This window comes from Cebidichthys violaceus, unplaced genomic scaffold, assembly GCF_023349555.1.
Source record: "Cebidichthys violaceus isolate CVI_PGR_0920_01 unplaced genomic scaffold, fCebVio1.0.p SCAF_2, whole genome shotgun sequence".
NCBI lineage: Eukaryota > Metazoa > Chordata > Actinopteri > Perciformes > Stichaeidae > Cebidichthys > Cebidichthys violaceus.
This window is the reverse complement of record NW_027176372.1, coordinates 21,243,477-21,261,745: the sequence shown is the minus strand read 5'-3', so window position 1 is coordinate 21,261,745 and position 18,269 is coordinate 21,243,477. Positions and strand designations below refer to the sequence as shown.

The window sequence follows — 18,269 nt, the reverse complement described above, 5'->3', positions numbered from 1 at the left end:
GCTGCCTTGAAACAGCCTCCAGAAAGACAACGGAAGAGGGAGAGTTCCTCCCAGAGGGAGGGAGCACTAGGATCACGGTTAATTATTTAAAGAACGCAAGTGTGAAGGAAATGTTTTTGGGGTTTATTATTGCCGTTAATTCTGCTACAATAATATATCTTGATATAACAACTGAAAATACCTTGTGTTGTGTTTATTTGCACGTGAATATCAAACAAAAGGCAAAAAAAAAAAAAAAAAAAGACTTTATTACCTAAATGATGAACATGAAATAAAAAACAACATTAAAGTCCTTTTAGAATGTGTGTTCAGTAGTCTGTTGTCAATATATGCTTGATACACGCAGAGTGCCCTTTCAAAATAAAACCGTCTTCACAGGAAGTTAAGTTTAGGAAAAGATTGAGAGATGAATGGCTAAGATGACAAAATAAGTCAACGTTGAGTTCGGAAGTTCATGTTTGTCCCATCCGTGCCTCCATGTTTTCCCAGTTTGAGAAGCACTTCTTCGCAGAAACATTAATATGATATTGTAAGATGTTAAGTTTCCATAGGGATGATAACCAGATGGAGATGTAAATTAGATATCTGACAACTCAAGGGACTCCATCGCATCGCAAAATACCATAAACCCCATATTGTCATCAAGCAGTCCTTATAATGCTTTTGCGACATTACCCACAATGGCCCCATAAAGAGATAAAAAGGCGAAATAACCTCAGTATAAATGGTGAAGAAATCATCTCACAGCACATATCGTCATATCACCTGATCCTATTTAGATGCTTCATTGGCAACTGTTTTGAAATATGAAATAATACATTTGCGCTGCATCTTGCCATACATTGCAGTGGCATTTTATTAAAGGCTAGAAGGGGGACTGGTCCTGTGGTCTTGTTGTCACAGAGGCAATGGCCCCCGTGGGAGCTATCCCAAATCCACCGCTGAGTGTAGGAATAGTGCTCAGCCCCTACTCCACTCCTCTGTTGCTCAGCTTTATTTGATATTGGCTGTTTAACTTTTGTTGACCCGCTATTTCGTCCGTTCGACACACGCGACGACGACTTTTTTCCCGCCGGTTCAGATGGGAAGCTTCCTCGCTTTTTTGCAATAATAAGAAGAAAAAAAACTCTTTTATTCCTACAGAACTCAGTGGAGAGATTAACCCAATTACCATGAACCACCTATAATGGCCCACAGGGGACAGTACAGTAGCTATAAATAATAATGACACTTTAACTATTCAGTTATGAGAGCGCAGACTTTTTGCCCATTCATCCTTATTTTCACACCCCATTTCATGACGGTTCAAGGGTATGGTTTCCCTCAAGCCCCCATTCATTTCATATCTCGATGCACAAACACTTACGCAGTAAAAATGTCCATATGTGTGTGTGTGTGTGTGTGTGTGTGTGTGTGTGTGTGTGTGTGTGTGAAAAGAGAGTATGTGTTTGTCCATATATACATATGCAACAGTCAGAGCCTGACAGAGACCTTTTGACCTGGAAGTAGTTTCTGGAAGACTCAGAGGTGATCAGGTAATTAAGTGGATTTGACCCCTTAAACACGAGGTGGTAGGGGAGGAGATGCCGTGTATATATGAGAGAGAGAGAGAGAGAGAGAGAGAGAGAGAGAGAGAGAGAGAGAGAGAGAGAGAGAGAGAGAGAGAGAGAGAGCTATATGTATACATAGGTACGATAGAGCAAGCAGGTGAAGAGAGATAAGACTGAGTTGAGCTAAGACGAGGACAGAGTGCATCACCTCTCTGGCCTGGCATATTGGAGACAGCAGCGCTGTGTTCTGTGCTCACAGAGGTCACTCCTCCAATTATACATTCACAGGCATCACACAAGTGCACGCCGGCATGCATACACACACACACACACACACACACACACACACACACACACACACCTTAACACCTACTTTAATCCCTCTCCTTTCTTGATGAAACGTGCATGCAAATCAGCTACGCTCTGCTGGCTAAGAATTACTAAAGGTGACATTAAGGAAGAATACTCCCTTCCTCTTCTTCTTCTTCTTCTTCACTGTCACACAACGTCTGGCTGAGAGGTGCATAGGCGTCTGTCCGTGGCGAGGACAGAGATGAGTTATAGATAATGCACAATACCGCAGCAGTGAATAAAACATGCTCCAGGCTCGCTGAGGACGGGTCAGCTTGCGGCGTTTTCGGCGCCGCTTCTATCTCTTACGGCGGCAGTGGAGACTTACTGGGGTTGGGAGGAAACAGCGTGCAGCTCTTGCAGTGGATGATCTCCTTGACAACGGGTGCCTCCCGGGGGAGGGGCGGAGGCGCCGGGCCCAGGCCGGGCATCATGGGATTCATGGGGGTAATGCCAGTCATCAGCCCGAGACCGGGGTCAAAATCTGGAGTCGGGAGGGAAACACGGATGAGAATACATAGCGAGCGAGCTGCAGGGGAGGCAGCGGCACGCGGCGCTCACACTTTAAGAAATGAGCTTTTTGTCTCCTAACTGCTATTCAGTCACAGCTAACCTTTGCTGTGACATCATTAGAGCACACGCTGGCTGCTTCATGTTGCATTTTACATTGTGTACTTCCTCCGCGAGCGCGGAGCAACACTTCTGTCAACAGCGGTGACACACAAGAAGTTTATAAATAACTGAATATATCAGCCGCTCATGAATAAATCATCTGACGAAAAAACATGAATATTTAAACTATTTTTACTTAATGTCTTGTCTTTTTCCCCATTCTCTCTCTCTCTCTCTCTCTCTCTCTCTCTCTCTCTCTCCTGGTGTCTGTCTTCCCATCTTTAAATCTCTTTCTCTCACTTGTAAACTACTCCATTAGGCCCTCCCTCCTTGCCCTACATCTCCCCCCTCTCCCCCTCTTTAGTCTTTGAATGATGACCTGTAACATCACAAAGAACTTAAAAAAAAACAAAAAACCAGACACCATATTGTGATTTAGACTGCATCTGGGCACACAAACGCACATCCGTACTCTCATTCCCAGCCTTTTTTCTGATGTGGAAATACATTGCCCTCTCCCCTGAGTCCCCACTGAACATGCAGCAGACAGCGGAGGAAAAAAGATGTCACCGTGTGTGTACATGTAATGCCTTGCAAGCCAAGTCTCTATCCCCACGAGAGACAAAAAAACTTGACAAGAGACAAAACTGAAATGAAAGCACAACAAAACACAGAGGCGATGTTCGCTCAAGAGGACCGGCACGGAGGAGTCAACAGAGAAAGAGGGATCTAGTTTGATTATGCAGCGGAGTAGAGCGAAGAGAGCTGAAACAAAAGTTATCAGTGACACGACGCTGCGGAACTAAACACCACGAAGACGAAGAGCCGGCGATACCGCGCCGGCTTTCTCCCAGGCTTTCTCCGTCTCCTGCCGATGACCCCGGCATCCGTCTTTAGCCAGGTGACAGACGGAGAGGGAGAGGAGGCAGGTGATAATGAAAACACTGCTCGGATGGCAGAGCGATGAATGACTCCTTCTGGTGAGGTGGAGGAGAGGAAGATGGATAACACGGAGGGGAGAGAGAGAGAAGTGAAGCAGTAAAAGAGAAACAGAGCAATAAAATCGGATCCAATTATTACCGAGGCACGCCGGGATGTTTTCCATTCAAACTGTATCTCCGCCCCGTGTCTGTCTGGAGTGGCTCGCAGACGTCGCTAATTGTAATCATATCTGTGTTTGTTGTGGAGAAACAATAGCTGGCTGCCGTATAGCAAACCCTGTTATGCAATGTATCCTTTTTCGCAACATCCACATTTTTTGTCTTCTGGGTTCGATTTTGTTCGGCAGCCGCCTCTCAGACTCGAGTATCGGAGTGTCTAATCAGCATAAGGACGCGCCGTAAATAAGACTTTTTCAAGAGTCTGTGGCACTACAGCAACAGTAAGGTACCTCAGGAAGAAAGATTATCACTGCACTCTAATAGATCAATCATGTTGCAAAGAGAAGAAACTACATGTCTGCAGGGTTGGAACATGCAGTGATGTATGACAATAGTAAGGCTGTAAGCCAATCACACTCTTCTAAGTCACCTGTTGAGGTCAACGATCGTCTAGATGTGTATCTCGGGCTACGGTCACACTGCAGTAGAAATTGTTCAAAACTAATATATATATATTTCTGCTCAGTGTGATTTAATGTTTTCTAATCAGTAAAACAAAAAGGTAAATAGATTTATATTGCGTTGCCTCTTTCTTGTTAAAGTATTACAAATCAGTCCTGTCTGCACGCTTAGATCTCACTCAATACAAATTGTGAATTGTTGGTCATTGCAGCTTGGCAGGGTCGGGAGTTAGCACTGAAGACACTGAACACCCCCAAAAAAAAAGTTATAGAAAAGCCTCAATTCAGTGAAAACTCAAAGGCACCTTCCTTCACAGATACGTGTTGAGACCATGTGGGAGAAGAGTGGGTCAGGAAATGGACGCGGACCTTATTGTTACTCCGTGCACGCATGACTTTTCACCGCCACTGACAGTCCACGGCGCTGGGAGACACGGGTTCCATCCTGAATGGATACGGCCGGTCGTCTGAAGACGTGAGCGTTTATAAACCGAGCATGAAGACCTGTTGACCCGTGAGCCGTGTCTATGTTTGCATTTCATTCATTTTTCTGTCAGATTGTGATCCCGTGTGCACACGCCTGGGTTTTTTGTACTTACTGCACAAAAGGATTAAATGAGGCTCTTTGTGACCCAGGAAAACATCGAGATCAGACAAAACGTCGTCTCCGGGGTCACATCAGCGCACCGCTTTCAACAGACATGATCCGACTGCTCAGGGCTGAGTGACTCTGTGTGCTTCCTGCTCCGCCTGCACATTTCATTTTTTTGTTACTTTGTTTATTAGTTTTGCTCCATTTGCTTGGCCGTGATAATCCCATCAGACTCCGATCTGATATTCCTTTACACGAGCAAAAAAAATAATAATAAAAAATCGGCAGAAAATGCGGTTTATTTGTTCTGTTGTGTTCACAATTTAAATGTTAATTGAGGGCAAATCACGAGTAAGAAGTAATCTGATTAAGAGCATGGCCGACTCACCTCAAATTAAGCTCTCGTGTTGGAACATCTTTTCAAAAAATAACACTTGTTTATTTTTAACCCCTTAATCCAATGAAACAAATACAGAAGTTCACTGATGTGTCAATATTATAATTACAAACAAGGCTAATATAAGACGCGGTACAAATGTTATCTGTCAAATTGCAACTGAAGTCGATCTAAAACTGTTAAGTGTGGTGGTGAAGCAGATTGGATTTCTGAGTGGTTGGTGTTGTTGTTTTTTCTAACTTCTTGTTGCACATCTGCACACACACACACACACACACACACACACACACACACACACACACACACACACACACACACACACACACACACACACACACACACACACACACACACACACACACACACACACATTGAGCAGAGCAGCTGTGGAGTTCAGCAGAAAAGAAGAAAAAAGATTCAGCAATCTTCAGCAAGATTCATCAAGCAAACTTTGACTCCAAATCCATTAGAATCAAAGAGGGAAAACGAAGAACAGCCAGCAATCACGTCGTCAGATCAGACGACCAAAATACAGAATAGAAGACAAAGAAATACATCTCTTCACGCACAGCAGTCTCGGTTTAATCCAACAGCTCTGAGACATTTTAGACGTGGCTCTCATTTTCTCCCAAATAGAAAATGTCACTTTCCTGGGGGATTCTCGGTCCAAAGTCGAAAACTGACAGATACGACTCCACCGATAGCCGATATGGAGCTTTGGTCAACCAAGGACGGGGCTGCGTCAAAATCTCTGACAGTTTTCGAGTCCAAAATCCTGAGACCGCTGCTACAACCCGACCGACTGTAAAACGACATGAAATGATGCAAAAAATAAACTGTCAAGCTGAAACACACAAATACCTTGAACTCACGTAAAATCAACATTTCATGTTTCCTTCTTTTCCCCGTCAGCAAACAGCTTCAATCTCCTCCTCCTCCTCCTCTTCCTCCCCCTCCCTCGAGTTTCTTGATTCATAGGGAGTCCCAAAGTGGCTAAAGTTTGTTTATTGTTTTGCTACATTTTCAATAAATTAGAGTGGCACTTGTTATTTCTAGCCATCCTAGCGGCATCGCTGTAAATAATGGACCGTAAACGGACTGTATTTGTACGGCGCTTTTATAGTCTTCCAACCACTCAAAGCACTTTAACACGTCATGTCATCATTCACACCCATTCATACACGGATGGCAGGGGAGCCAGCTGCCCATCAGGGCTAACTGACGTTCATACAACATCCACACACCGCAGGCACAGCTTACGGGAGCGACTTGGGGTTAAGTGCCGGGGATCGAACCGCCGATCCTCTGATTGAAGGAGGACCCTGCCACAGTCGCAGTACGTCGATATTGGGCCGGTCCATCGATCCACCACTTTGGTCCAGACCGTAATCTCTCAACAAGTTGATGAAGACATTCACGGCACCTAGAGGATGAAGCGTTCCGTCCAGCGCCATCATTTGAAGTTTAATCTGTCAAAAAAACTCAAATCAATCCTATTTTTTCTACATGCACCAACCTACAGACCTCAGCCGTCCTGTCAGAGAGCAGCAGCAGCGACGTGTGTGTGTGTGTGTGTGTGTGTGTGTGTGTGTGTCTGTGTGTGTGTGTGTCTGTGTCTGTGTGTGTGTGATGAGATATTATTTACTCTCTCTACTTCCAGGGGATTTCTAGTCGCTCCGGCTCTCTTATCGCTATGGCAACAATGGCGCTTCAGCCCGGAAGCCATGTTTTTATGTTTCATCGCTAACGATGATCTAGTGTTTGAGTGGTTTCAGCGCAAAAAGGGGTCTGTGGTGAGAAACTCCTCCGAGACCCAGAGATCACCAAAGCGCCCTTAAACAAAAACATCAAGACGAACCTTCTAGTTCTCCGACCGCCCACACAAGGCCGCCAGTCTCTGATCTCTTTTTCTCCCGCTCACTTTAAAAATATATAAATATTCTGTGTGAGCTCCTCCGTTACTGTACATGGCGCCTGCTCTAAAGCATTTACACATACGGTGCATCCTCATCCCGGTGCTTTATTTCTGACGTAAAATCTTTATTAAGCCGGCCTGTGTGTGTGTGTGAGAAGCAGAGACATGAAATTAAAATGAAAAAGTATGAATTTGACTACTCTAAGCTCCCGGCTATCACTGTCGTACTCTCTTTTCTGCCTTGGCACAACCTCCCCTCTCTCTCTCCTCAAACTGTGATTTCCACAGTAAATGTTCCCTCTCAGCAGAGTCAGCGATGGGTGGCGGTCGGAGGGACACGGACAGCCGCTGTGAGGCATGTTGGGTAATGTGGGTAATATCTTCCGATGAACAGACAGGCCTAAGCCTCCTGGAACTTGGCCTTTTACTCACCTTGCCAACTGTCTCCCCATCTGCATCCCCATTTCCCTCCTGATCTCCTCCCGATGTCTCTCCAAAAACCCATCAATCTCAATTAACCATAAAGAATTCTTCATTTGATTTCCTGTATTGTGATGGACATAACCTTATCACATTTGTTCTGCATAGATTGCACCTGTTAAACTCTGTGAAATTTTTATGAACCACAATTTCCATCATTCATTTTTACACTATTCATTTTCCCCCTGACTTATACTGTATAGGATATTAGCCTCAGTCAGTCTCTCGCTGATGGCTGCAGGAGATCAAATCGCAGAGTACGAGCATATGTGTGTGTGTGTGTGTGTGTGTGTGTGTGTGTGTGTGTGTGTGTGTGTGTGTGTGTGCAACTATATCGTGTGCGTAGCGAACACAGCAGAGAGAACCACGGGAGACTCTCCTCCTCCTGTGAGGCCTTTTGTTCATACAAAAATGCTAAAAATGAAGTGAATCATGTGTGTGTGTAACAAAATGGTATTTCTATCTATGTGTGAGGGCAGTGTACGTGTGTGTGTGTGTGTGTGCGTGCGCAACAGGGAGAAAGAAAGAGTAAATTCATCCACTTATCTTATGAGCAGCTGCCTTGTGGCCTCCACCCAATAACACTTCTAATCAAGGTCCAAACCAGCCAATCAATGCCATTATTGCTCGTGATATAAACATCTATTTCCACGAGAGGAGCCTATCAGAATTGCCCTTGTGGTCCCGGAGTGCTGTCTCTTAACATAATTGCCATTTCACAGTGAATGTCAATGTGTGGATACACTTACTATTCATTATTATTAAAAAGTATTACAACAACTTGCAGCATCAGGATCTGCCCGCATGGAAAACACGTGATCCTCTCCAGCTGACTCTGACCTTTGGCCTCTCAGGGAGGTAGGCCAAGTGAATATGTATTGAGAGCTTTGTGCAGACCTACTGTATGTAACCAGCTCACGCTACAGGAAAGGGAGCGTGCAGCGGCTCCTCATAGTGGCTAACAGAGGCGTCTGACGTTCGATGATACGCGCGGCTTGGATGAGCGGCATCATCGAGGCTTTAACCAGCCAGGAGGCGCTGCCCTCTGCACTCATCCAGGCTCAGAAAACACTGGCCAGATAGCTTAGATATGTATGTATTCTTTTTTAATTGAAAGATTTTTTTTTCCCCCCCTGGCTTTATCTTGTATGTCTTATTTTATTTATTTTTTTCTTTTGTGGGTCTGGAATGAAGGTGGAATTGAATTTCACATCTGAGGAGGAATACTTCCTCTTCCTGCTTTTTTTTGTATTCAGGGACATTGCTTTGCCCCATAAATTACCAGGGATATTCTGAACAGCGTAACACAATGTAAAAGAGTATCCACACACACACACACACACACACACACACACACACACACACACACACACACACACACACACACTTCAGAAAGCAACATTTAAAACATTTCAAGGCCTATTTGATTAATTTAATTTGAGTTAAAAGACTAAACAAACTGATAGAGCATAACTAACTACAGTGGCGATACCTCTGAATGGGCTGCATGAGGAAACAAAAGAAAATGTTGTGTCTTATGAAGCATGAAATCAAATTGGGTTTGGGTTTAAAGCTGGCAGCGAGCATAGTGTTTAACAAACCCCTGGTTTTTTTTTTCATATAAAAATGTACATCCAGGGTAAATAATCACTAATTAGGTCACAGTTTAATTCATTCACACTACACAGTTCTCCCACCAGCAGTTAGTGTCAGTTCAACATGCTGTTGCTGCAAGCAGCCCCTGCTGGCAATGTTCCAGTACCAACAGTTGTGGGGGGGGGATATTCAAAGTGCTCCTCTCTAACTCCACTGATTGGTCCGGACGGCGTTTTTTACGGCGCGTTTAGACGCAGACATTCTGCAGGACGAGCGAGAGACCGCCATGACAGTTATGGTGGTCAATAAATACTCATTGTCATTGTTGGATACATGTAATGTTAATTATTATAATGAGTATTATTGTATCATAACATGTAATCATATAATATATACATTATATTGTATAGTTATCTATCAAATGATAATAATGGTTGACTTTTGTAATATTATCATATCACTTTGATATTGTTGTTCCATCATATATTTATTGTCACTATAACATCAACATCCCATAGCGCCTCCTTCCTCTACATACAACAGGGTCACTTACATATTTCCATACATATTAATGCCTCATCCAAACATGCACACGTCTCGTTGACACGTATCCTACTTAATCTAATCTATTCTGTACAGCAGGGATTCTTATCATCCTATCATCACACACATCATTGTAACTGCCTTATTTACTGTCCATTGCATCTTCTGTGCACACACGTTCTCCCTTCTTTTTCACGTTATTTTACCGATGTAGGATGTTGGCCATGGGTTTTTGCAATGTAATGTAGTGTGTTGGCTATAAAGGCTATATATATGTAGGCCGTGTGTCTGCAGGATAGAGTCCAGGACATTCAAAAGTATTCACAACCTCATATCATCTAGCCGAAAGTCCACCTGTAGATGACATCACAGACATTCCATTGGATGAGCTTTTTACGGGGTCTTGCTCTCCTGACGGCTCTATATTTTCCCAGCGTGGTGTTAACATGTTTCAGAGCAACGCGCTGCTGAGAACAGACAGATGATTCAGCCGATACGGGGTCATCCGTGGCAACTACCGTCCCGAGCTGACCGTCTTGTTGCAGGTAGACGGGCAGATTGGGCATCAAACCCAACTGCTTCTGTGCCTGCGGGTCTTGCCACAGTGGAGTCCGGCTCTCAACAGTAAGACGAGGCGCAGGTCACGAGACGTTGAGCAATGCCACAGCTCCATCTACTGGAATTGCTCCCTGAGGTGGAGAGTCTTTTCGTTCTGGTGTTTGAGCATGAATGTTGACCCAGTCTGCTGCTCCGTGCCTCTTGTCTTTCGCTTCCTGCAGTCTCAGTTGGACCAAGTACAATTAGCGTTTATGACTCAGTTTCGGAAGGGAGCCCGACTTGAAAGCTCCGTCTTTCAAGCTTTTGTTCCGTCTCTCTTTGACGAGTTGGAAAGCTGTGAGCTCTCTCTGGCAGTGGCGATTGTTTCACATTGGAGGGCGGACGGCCCAGGTGTGTCACTTTGCCAAAAGAGCTAAATCCTCAGTCTATGAATCAGGTAGTAGAGGTAACTACAGGCAGAGCAGGAGGAGATGCTCAACCTGTGCCCCAGTTAGGGCATTGCACAGCCTATGTAACGCACACTCAGCCTCTAAGGAAGTCTCCTTCACAGCTTTGATTCTGTTATGGAAGGCAAAGGGCAAAACCCACCCCAGCCACAGCCTGTTCACCCCGCTGCCATCTGGCAAGCGATACAGAAGTACATCAGCTGCCGTATCGCCAGACATCGGAGCAGCTTCTTTCTTCGGGCTGTGAGACTAAATTCATCCTCCGCCACATAATACAGTTTTTATGTGCTTTTCTTATGTAGCATATGGGACTACAAACTGCATTTTTGTTGGGCAACCCTGTGTTGTACAATGACAATAAATGAATCATGTCACCTTGCAAGACCGGGGGGTTTTCTTCGCAGCATTTGCCACATCGGTTGGTTGATGTCATTTTCAACGCTTCCGCAGAACAGCGGTTTTCAGTTCCTGCAGGGATGCGAGCCCACTCAACCAGACGTGTAGCTACTTCATGGGCTGCTCTGAAGGGACTTCCTTTGGGAGACTTTGTGCCGCAGCATCACGGTCTGCACACCATGCGCGTTTGCTCAATTTTAATGAGTTGCTGTGACCTGTTCAACAGCAGTAAGCTCCTTTTGTCTCACAGATCCACAGTTACATGGGAGAGTGTGAAGACAAAGTAGACTGCGGCCTGTTTGTGGCGTTATTGACGGGTTAAGACGAGACATCGTTAGCAAAGGTTGACCAGAGGACAGAGGGATGCATGGATGTAATCAGTACAAAAACATTGGAAAAACCTGCTTTAATCTTTCTTCAGAGGACAATGTGAGTTATGAGTCACAAAGTCTCTCGAAAACTCTTGGGGAGAAAAAAAAAGAAGCTAAATTACATCCATGAGATAAAGTGTCTTAGACATTGCTGCCCGAGTGAATAAATCCTGCCAGATTTAGAGATGAGAGTGTCTGTGTGTCTGTGATAATAAGTGGTAGCTTGTAGGGTTGAAAGGTCAGAGAGAGAGAGAGAGAGAGAGAGAGAGAGAGAGAGAGAGAGAGAGAGAGATGTAATTATATTTGCCAGAGAGGGGAGAGATGGAGAAGAACTCTGCTGTCATCACAGTTTTGGTGTATGACTCAGTGAAAAAACAAACTCAACAAACAGTCAATATCCCAATAATAACACACCGCGACCAACCCTGACCATAAAGATATCTAGAGATCAGAACACTTATTATGGTCAACACAACTCAGACTGAATAAAAGTTTACCCGACTGAATTCAACAACAATAATTGGTGCTGACAAAATAGTAACTCTGTAGTATTCTATAGTAGTTTTTACATATATAGTTACGTAAAAAAATAGATAAGATAATCTTTGCATAATAATAATGTAAAATTGCCTTTACACAAACCTGAAATTTCTTCTTTGACTCCTTGAAACGCTGAATAATACATGTTCAGGTGACCAACATGTAACAATTAACTTTCACGAACCGTGAAAAGATTCAAGTTGTAAGATGAAAAACTCCCAGACCGGAAAATGCCTCGATAGTGACCTGTCAATCACAAGAACGCCCCGCCCTAAATCCCAGCCTGCTTTATGGTCTGTTTGACTCTAAACGGGAACATAATTTACTAAATGAACATCACGCTGAATTGAAGAAGAGTTGAATCTAGCGATTGAGACCATAAACTCATTTCCTGAGGCAATAAATCAAGTGGGAGGTAGGGTCATTTTCATAATGATAGATCTACACATGGATTCAGAATTCTGACAAAAAAAATGCATTTGACACGTTTCTGTTGAACAGTATAAATACATGATAAATGTGCTGATGACGTGACAGGCCTACAGTGGTTAAACATGGTGACTCAGCCCCTTTCCGCACCAATAGGTGACACACATGATGGTTTGTTTTGACCGTTGCTTGTCATACCGCTGACAAGTTTCATCAAATTCAGATGACTGGTGTTATGGACAGGCACGTAATAAACAACCACACCAAACTGATACAGACTGTTCCCAAGTCTGTCTGCTGCTGCCACACTGACGAGAAAACTGTTACATTCTAAAAATAAGACAGATATGATACAGATTGACAAATGAGTCATGCAAAAAGTCAGATAACAAAGAATTCAATTAAAACAAGGCATTTCTTTTTCCCTCATGCTGACAAAGTGACGACACTTTTGCAGAAGGACCTATTTATTCAATCTGTCATATTATCTGTCCAAACCAGTGATACTTTAATAACAACAATCGTCTTCATTTACACAGCACTTATCTTAAAGTAGAATTGACAAAGTGCTTCGCGATCTATTGGTGCAGCTGTCTGGTCAGCTTCGATTGAATCATAGAGGACGAAATGCAGGGACTCTGCAATCAAAGGAAAACTGTGACATTTTTTTGGGGAAATACACTTGTTTGTTTTCTTAACAGCAGATTATATTGATTTCATGTCTGTTCGCTCGGTATAAAGTCCAATATGTGTTTATCCTGGTCTAAAATCAAGCTTTCAACAACCCCAAATCTTACATCCGTACATGTACGCTGTGTATTTCGCATGTTTAGGAGTAGAAAAATGTCACACTGTGGTATAACGAGCAGTTACCCGCCGTACAGTACTGGAGGCGTTTGCTTCACCCACTCGCCCCACGCAGCTTCTCGAGAGTCCCGTGTCGACGCTGCTGCCTTTAAGGAGGCCCTGCGCAGCCATGGTCCACCGTCACAGGTGTCAATTACTGTGCCTGATTAGAGGTTTTCTCAGGACTGTGTGGGCGTGCACGGACTTTGCTTGATTGACACCTCCCTCACTCTCATAAGCAACTGCCAGAGCGGGACAAATTACATTATGCAGTCGGGTGACTTCACGTAGTTCCAGCATAACTCTTCCCACCTTCAATCTGAGCGGTCTAATCAGCCATCAACCAGACTAAGTGAAAATACCTGATGTGTGGGTGTGCAGGGGCCTTTTTAAATCTTTTATAACAATCATAACCACACTATATGTTAAGGCTGCTAGATATCAATTTTCGGAGAGTCTAAAATAACAATATATCAGCCGAAAGTATGTTTAATAACAAACCACGTTGATATGGTTCCCTGGGATCAGTTTCAGAATTATGGATCCACGAGACCTTCTATCTTCTTCTATCTGATGGAATGATGGAATGATGCTTTCACCCAACTCGAAGAATGACAACAAACAGGAGTATCCCATTTAAAAAATGATGGGCAACCGCCACATAAATCACAAACACACTGCTCAGTTGAAAAGTGATGGAGACCTGGCGCCTTTCCTCTAGTTTAGAGTCAATACGGAGCAGGATTCATTTATTCATGATGGAGACTGGATAGTCAATCCATCTGGATTATTCAAAGACCATAAAACATAACATTTGACTGAGTGTGTGCATCTTTTATTGCTTGCGTCAAGTCTCTGCCTTGTATGTGTGTGTGTGTGTGGGGGTGGGGGGGCAGGCTCGGGGGGGGGGGGGGGGGGGGGGGGGGGGGGACATGCATGTGCGTGTGCCGAGCATGTTCAGAGCAGACCGACTAGAAGAGTCTACTGAACCTATGGATTATGGATGGAGTGCAGCAGAGGTCAGGTTTGCTGCTCGGAGGCCTCCTCTCAGCTGCTTGTTTGAGCGCAGGCAGAACAGGGACAGTGGACGCACTGCACTTAGCAGTCAACTTTGATTGACCTGAGATTTCATGCTTCATAAATGGTTAAAGGAGAGTGAGAGACAGACAGAGACGGTAGGGGTGAAGTAAAGGAAAAAAGGAACCGGTCGGATTACTTCAAAGAGAATGAATTCATCCCGTCGGACAAAGCGTCCGTCCGTCCGTCCGTCTGCAGATGGAGAACACCGAGCTCCGCTGACGAAAAAAAAGCACCTCACTGATTTCCTGACGAGCACGGAGATTATTCGATATGTATCATATAAAAGAAATAACCAATGCTCTCACAAAACGAGATGTGTAGTGCAGTGCAAACGGTTTAAACTAAAGGTGTTTAAAGAAGTTTAAAATCTTAAGGATTAAGAGCGCGGTACTGTAGCGGTATTCTGTTCCTTCTTTCAGTTTGCCTGTTTATCTCACGTGCCGTTTGAGTTTTGCAGAGCGTACGAGTGAAGGCGGGAAAAAAAAACGCGAAGAGCTCAGCTCCCTAACAACCGAATGAGCGGTGCGTTGCTCTAATGTGGCGGTGGGTAACAGCGGCTGACTCAGCTGTAATGAGACATTAATGAAGACGTCGGGTAATTTGGGCCGGCGAGGGAGAAGGAGAGGGTGGGGAAATATAGGGTGAACGGGGGAAGGAGAGAGGAGGAAGGTAGAGGCGAAAGGTAGGGAAGCACCAGCTGCTATTCCAGATGATCCATGAGGGGAGCCGCAGCTGTCCTCTTCACCCGACCCTCCTCCCTCTCCATCTCTGTCTCCTCCCGTCTGTCCTCTATACACCACCCTTCAGACACCGCTTCGGCAAAACGACTTTAATGAAGATGTATCACCGCCGCTCCGGCCTTATCCATTGTTTGCCACACAGATCAAATCCCGGCGAACACCTCTGCCTCTCGACGCGTGGGCAAAGAGCGTTTCCCTCCATCTCCATCACAGACAGCTCCCCACTCTGTCGGTAATGTTTACGATACTCTTGAAAGGAGCGCTGGCAGAGGCTGTTTTTAGAGCGAGAGCAGTAAAAAAAAAAAAAAAAAAAAAAAAAAAAAACACAAATATAATTCACTAGGTAGTAATAGGGTGGCAACTTTCATAACCATTTATCTTAAATATGGATGCGACTGACAATCGAATGCATGGATGCGAACACACAAATGAAAAGCGTGCGCTAAGGAGCACAAGGCAGAAAAACAAACTCCACAAAGGAGAGAGAAAAGGCTTTTCACAGATGGAGAGCGAAAAAAACACAGGAGCATAACTTTATGTTAAGGGGAATTAGTACGCCTGAATGTAACGCGCTCAATGCAGAATGCTTAACAATGAAGTGCTCTCCGAGGCTGTGGTGACATTGGAAAATAATAAACAGATGGGCACAAGCGCCGATGCTTCATTAATCTCAAAGCGCTCCGCTTTAGAATATTTAGCCAGAGTTGTGGAGAACACCGTTAATGAAGTGGTATAGCTCCACAATTCATGTGAATGAGCTGTTGTGTGCCTTTCAGGGACAATATCAATGACACAGCTCCGGTGATTGGTGTTCATCGTGATCATGAGTGCATGAGTGGTTTTCCATGTTGAATCCGAGAGTTTCAACCTCCTCCAACGGCGATTTTTTTTTTTTTTCATAAGCTTTAACGTCGATCCAAGCGTGAGAAAAACGGAGATGATGGCGGAAGAATGTGTCTAACTCTGACAGGATGCTGTCACAATTACTCAGTCGACTACAATGTCAGCTGTTCTGTGAATGTTTTTGTGTGTGTGTGTGTGTGTGTGTGTGTTGCTCACATAGTCACGGAGTCATAACTCAATCTCCCTGAGTCAGCTCAGTGTATCTGTTTTAATTGGATCAATCTCAATTGCCAACATAAACATTGGACCTGGACAAGGATATAGGTTCCATCATCAAATCAATATATAGGCCTAATACCAACCACGGCTCATTCTTCATCTATTATGCACAAAGAAAATACGATCAATTTAATACACTGCTGTGAAAGGGACGCTTCTATGTTGTTGATGAGATTCTTATCTTCTTCTTCTTCTTCCTTCTTTGCCAATCTGGACACAAGAGGTGACACTAAAATGACTGCCTTTCGGTTTCATGCCTCCGCCAACCGGTAGTTTGTGTAGTAAAGACTTTGAAGGATCTTTATAAAAGGTATTAAGTATATATTTTTTGGCGACTCATTTTATTGACATGTATGATTCCAGTGAAACCAAAGAGCTCGAGGTGGTTGACTACCAGAAGGGAAGAGAAGAGGGTGGACTCATGAGGACCTTGGCTTTCAAATCAATGAAAAGCTGGACTGGACTAACAGCACTGAAGCTCTATTCAGAAAAGGGACAAAGCACTGGTGTTCCAGAGGAGCCTCAGATCCTTCAGTGTGTGCAACAGCCAGTGCTCTGCATCAAGGCTTGGAGGTCAGCGGTCTCAACAAGCCAGCTGGGTGATCAGGTAGGAACTGGACATTGTGGAGGCCAGGGATGGAGAGAGAGACGAGGCACAACATCAGAGCCATCTTGGATAACTCCTCGTCTCTGACCAAACGTGAGATGTAGCCACAGTCCTCCATTCTGTTCCCAGAGTTATGGCGTTAGAATAAATGGCCATAAAAGTGTTTCACTCTCGGGGTGTAAACATCGACACCCACTTCCACACGCGTAATTTGCGGCGCCCTGCCCAGGTTGCATAGCGAGCCTAGAGGGCTACTCGGCTCTGTTCGCTGCTCTCTTGTGGGACATTTCAAGCGTTGCTTGCGGGCCCTCTGGTTGCCCTCTGGTTGCTCTAATGCAGGCAATTTGTTCACTTATGAGTCAGGTCGGCTGCGAATGCTGCTACTATTGTCCTGTGGGAATAATTGAGTCTTTGTACATAACATATTGATACAGTTAACACAGTTTAGTAATTGGACCTTGTGATTTGAGCTTTTAGTTCATTCAGAGTCTCTTATTATTCATATTGAATTACTTTCTTTTTAAATTATTACTTTTAAATACGGGTCTGAATAAATGCAACTCTCCTTGTGACACTTTGCAAATGAATGTAGATGAGTTAAAAGTCGATTTATGAAAGCAATTTGAGAGAGAGAGATTATTTTTCTCACACAAAAAAACTATTCCTGACAGAAAACACAAGCTCCTGTGAATCAAATGCTGCAAAAGTGCCTTAGTAAAGTGTAGTGTAGTGCACCAACCAACACCCAGTTCAGTTGCCGATTGTTAGTCTGAAACTGCATGTAAAACACAAACCATTGTCGAGATGACACACCATTAACCGGAGGACTGTTCTGCCTCTTCTTGAGGCAGAACTACGGAGAGGAACTTAAACCACCATCTTGTGTCCTGACGTTTATGGGCTTTTGCTAAAATAGCTTTTTGCTATCGATTGTTTTTGTATTATTGTGCTGTAACTGTGCATTTTGTGTTTGCGGGGCGTATATACGTATCCACTGACTGAGTCACACTCTTCAACAACAGAGGTCTGCTCATGCCTCAGTTGAGGTTGTGAACCGTGGTTTAAGAAACCAGGCCTTGGAGGGATTATAGGGATGTTGACGTGTTTCTATATCGTGGCTTTAAGCGAGCTAGGTTTTACAGAAGGGATCAGCGAGCACAAACATTATCTTCTTGGCACATTTGATATGGCAACAGTAACACACACACACACACACACACACACTACATGCTGGCACATTGTCAGCTGTTGACCCAACGTGACCTGACCAAAGCAGACACTAGTTAAACATCATAACTCTATTTCTAAGCACACAGGCTGAACCCTCTCATACGTCTCATTCATTGGAACAGTTTTGACATGTTGGGAATGAACCATAGATGAGAGGATCAATACCACTATCATCTCGGTTAAAAATGAAGCTCCAGCCAGCAGCCGGATAGCTTAGCTCAGCAGAAAGACTGGTAACAGGGGGACACAGCTAGCCTCCAAAAGTAGCCAAGCAACATGTTATTATTCCTTTGTTGAATCCGTACAA

At 44.2% G+C, this 18,269-nt stretch overlaps 1 protein-coding gene across 1 annotated transcript in view; it reads right to left on the bottom strand.

Moving 5' to 3' along the window:
• The window catches only part of LOC137875955 (ecto-NOX disulfide-thiol exchanger 2-like), a 153,673-nt gene that overhangs the window by 58,161 nt on the left and 77,243 nt on the right, over positions 1 to 18,269 (bottom strand). The window contains 1 exon segment of the mRNA XM_068715473.1: positions 2,230 to 2,385. Coding sequence (XP_068571574.1) covers positions 2,230 to 2,385 — 156 coding nt within the window.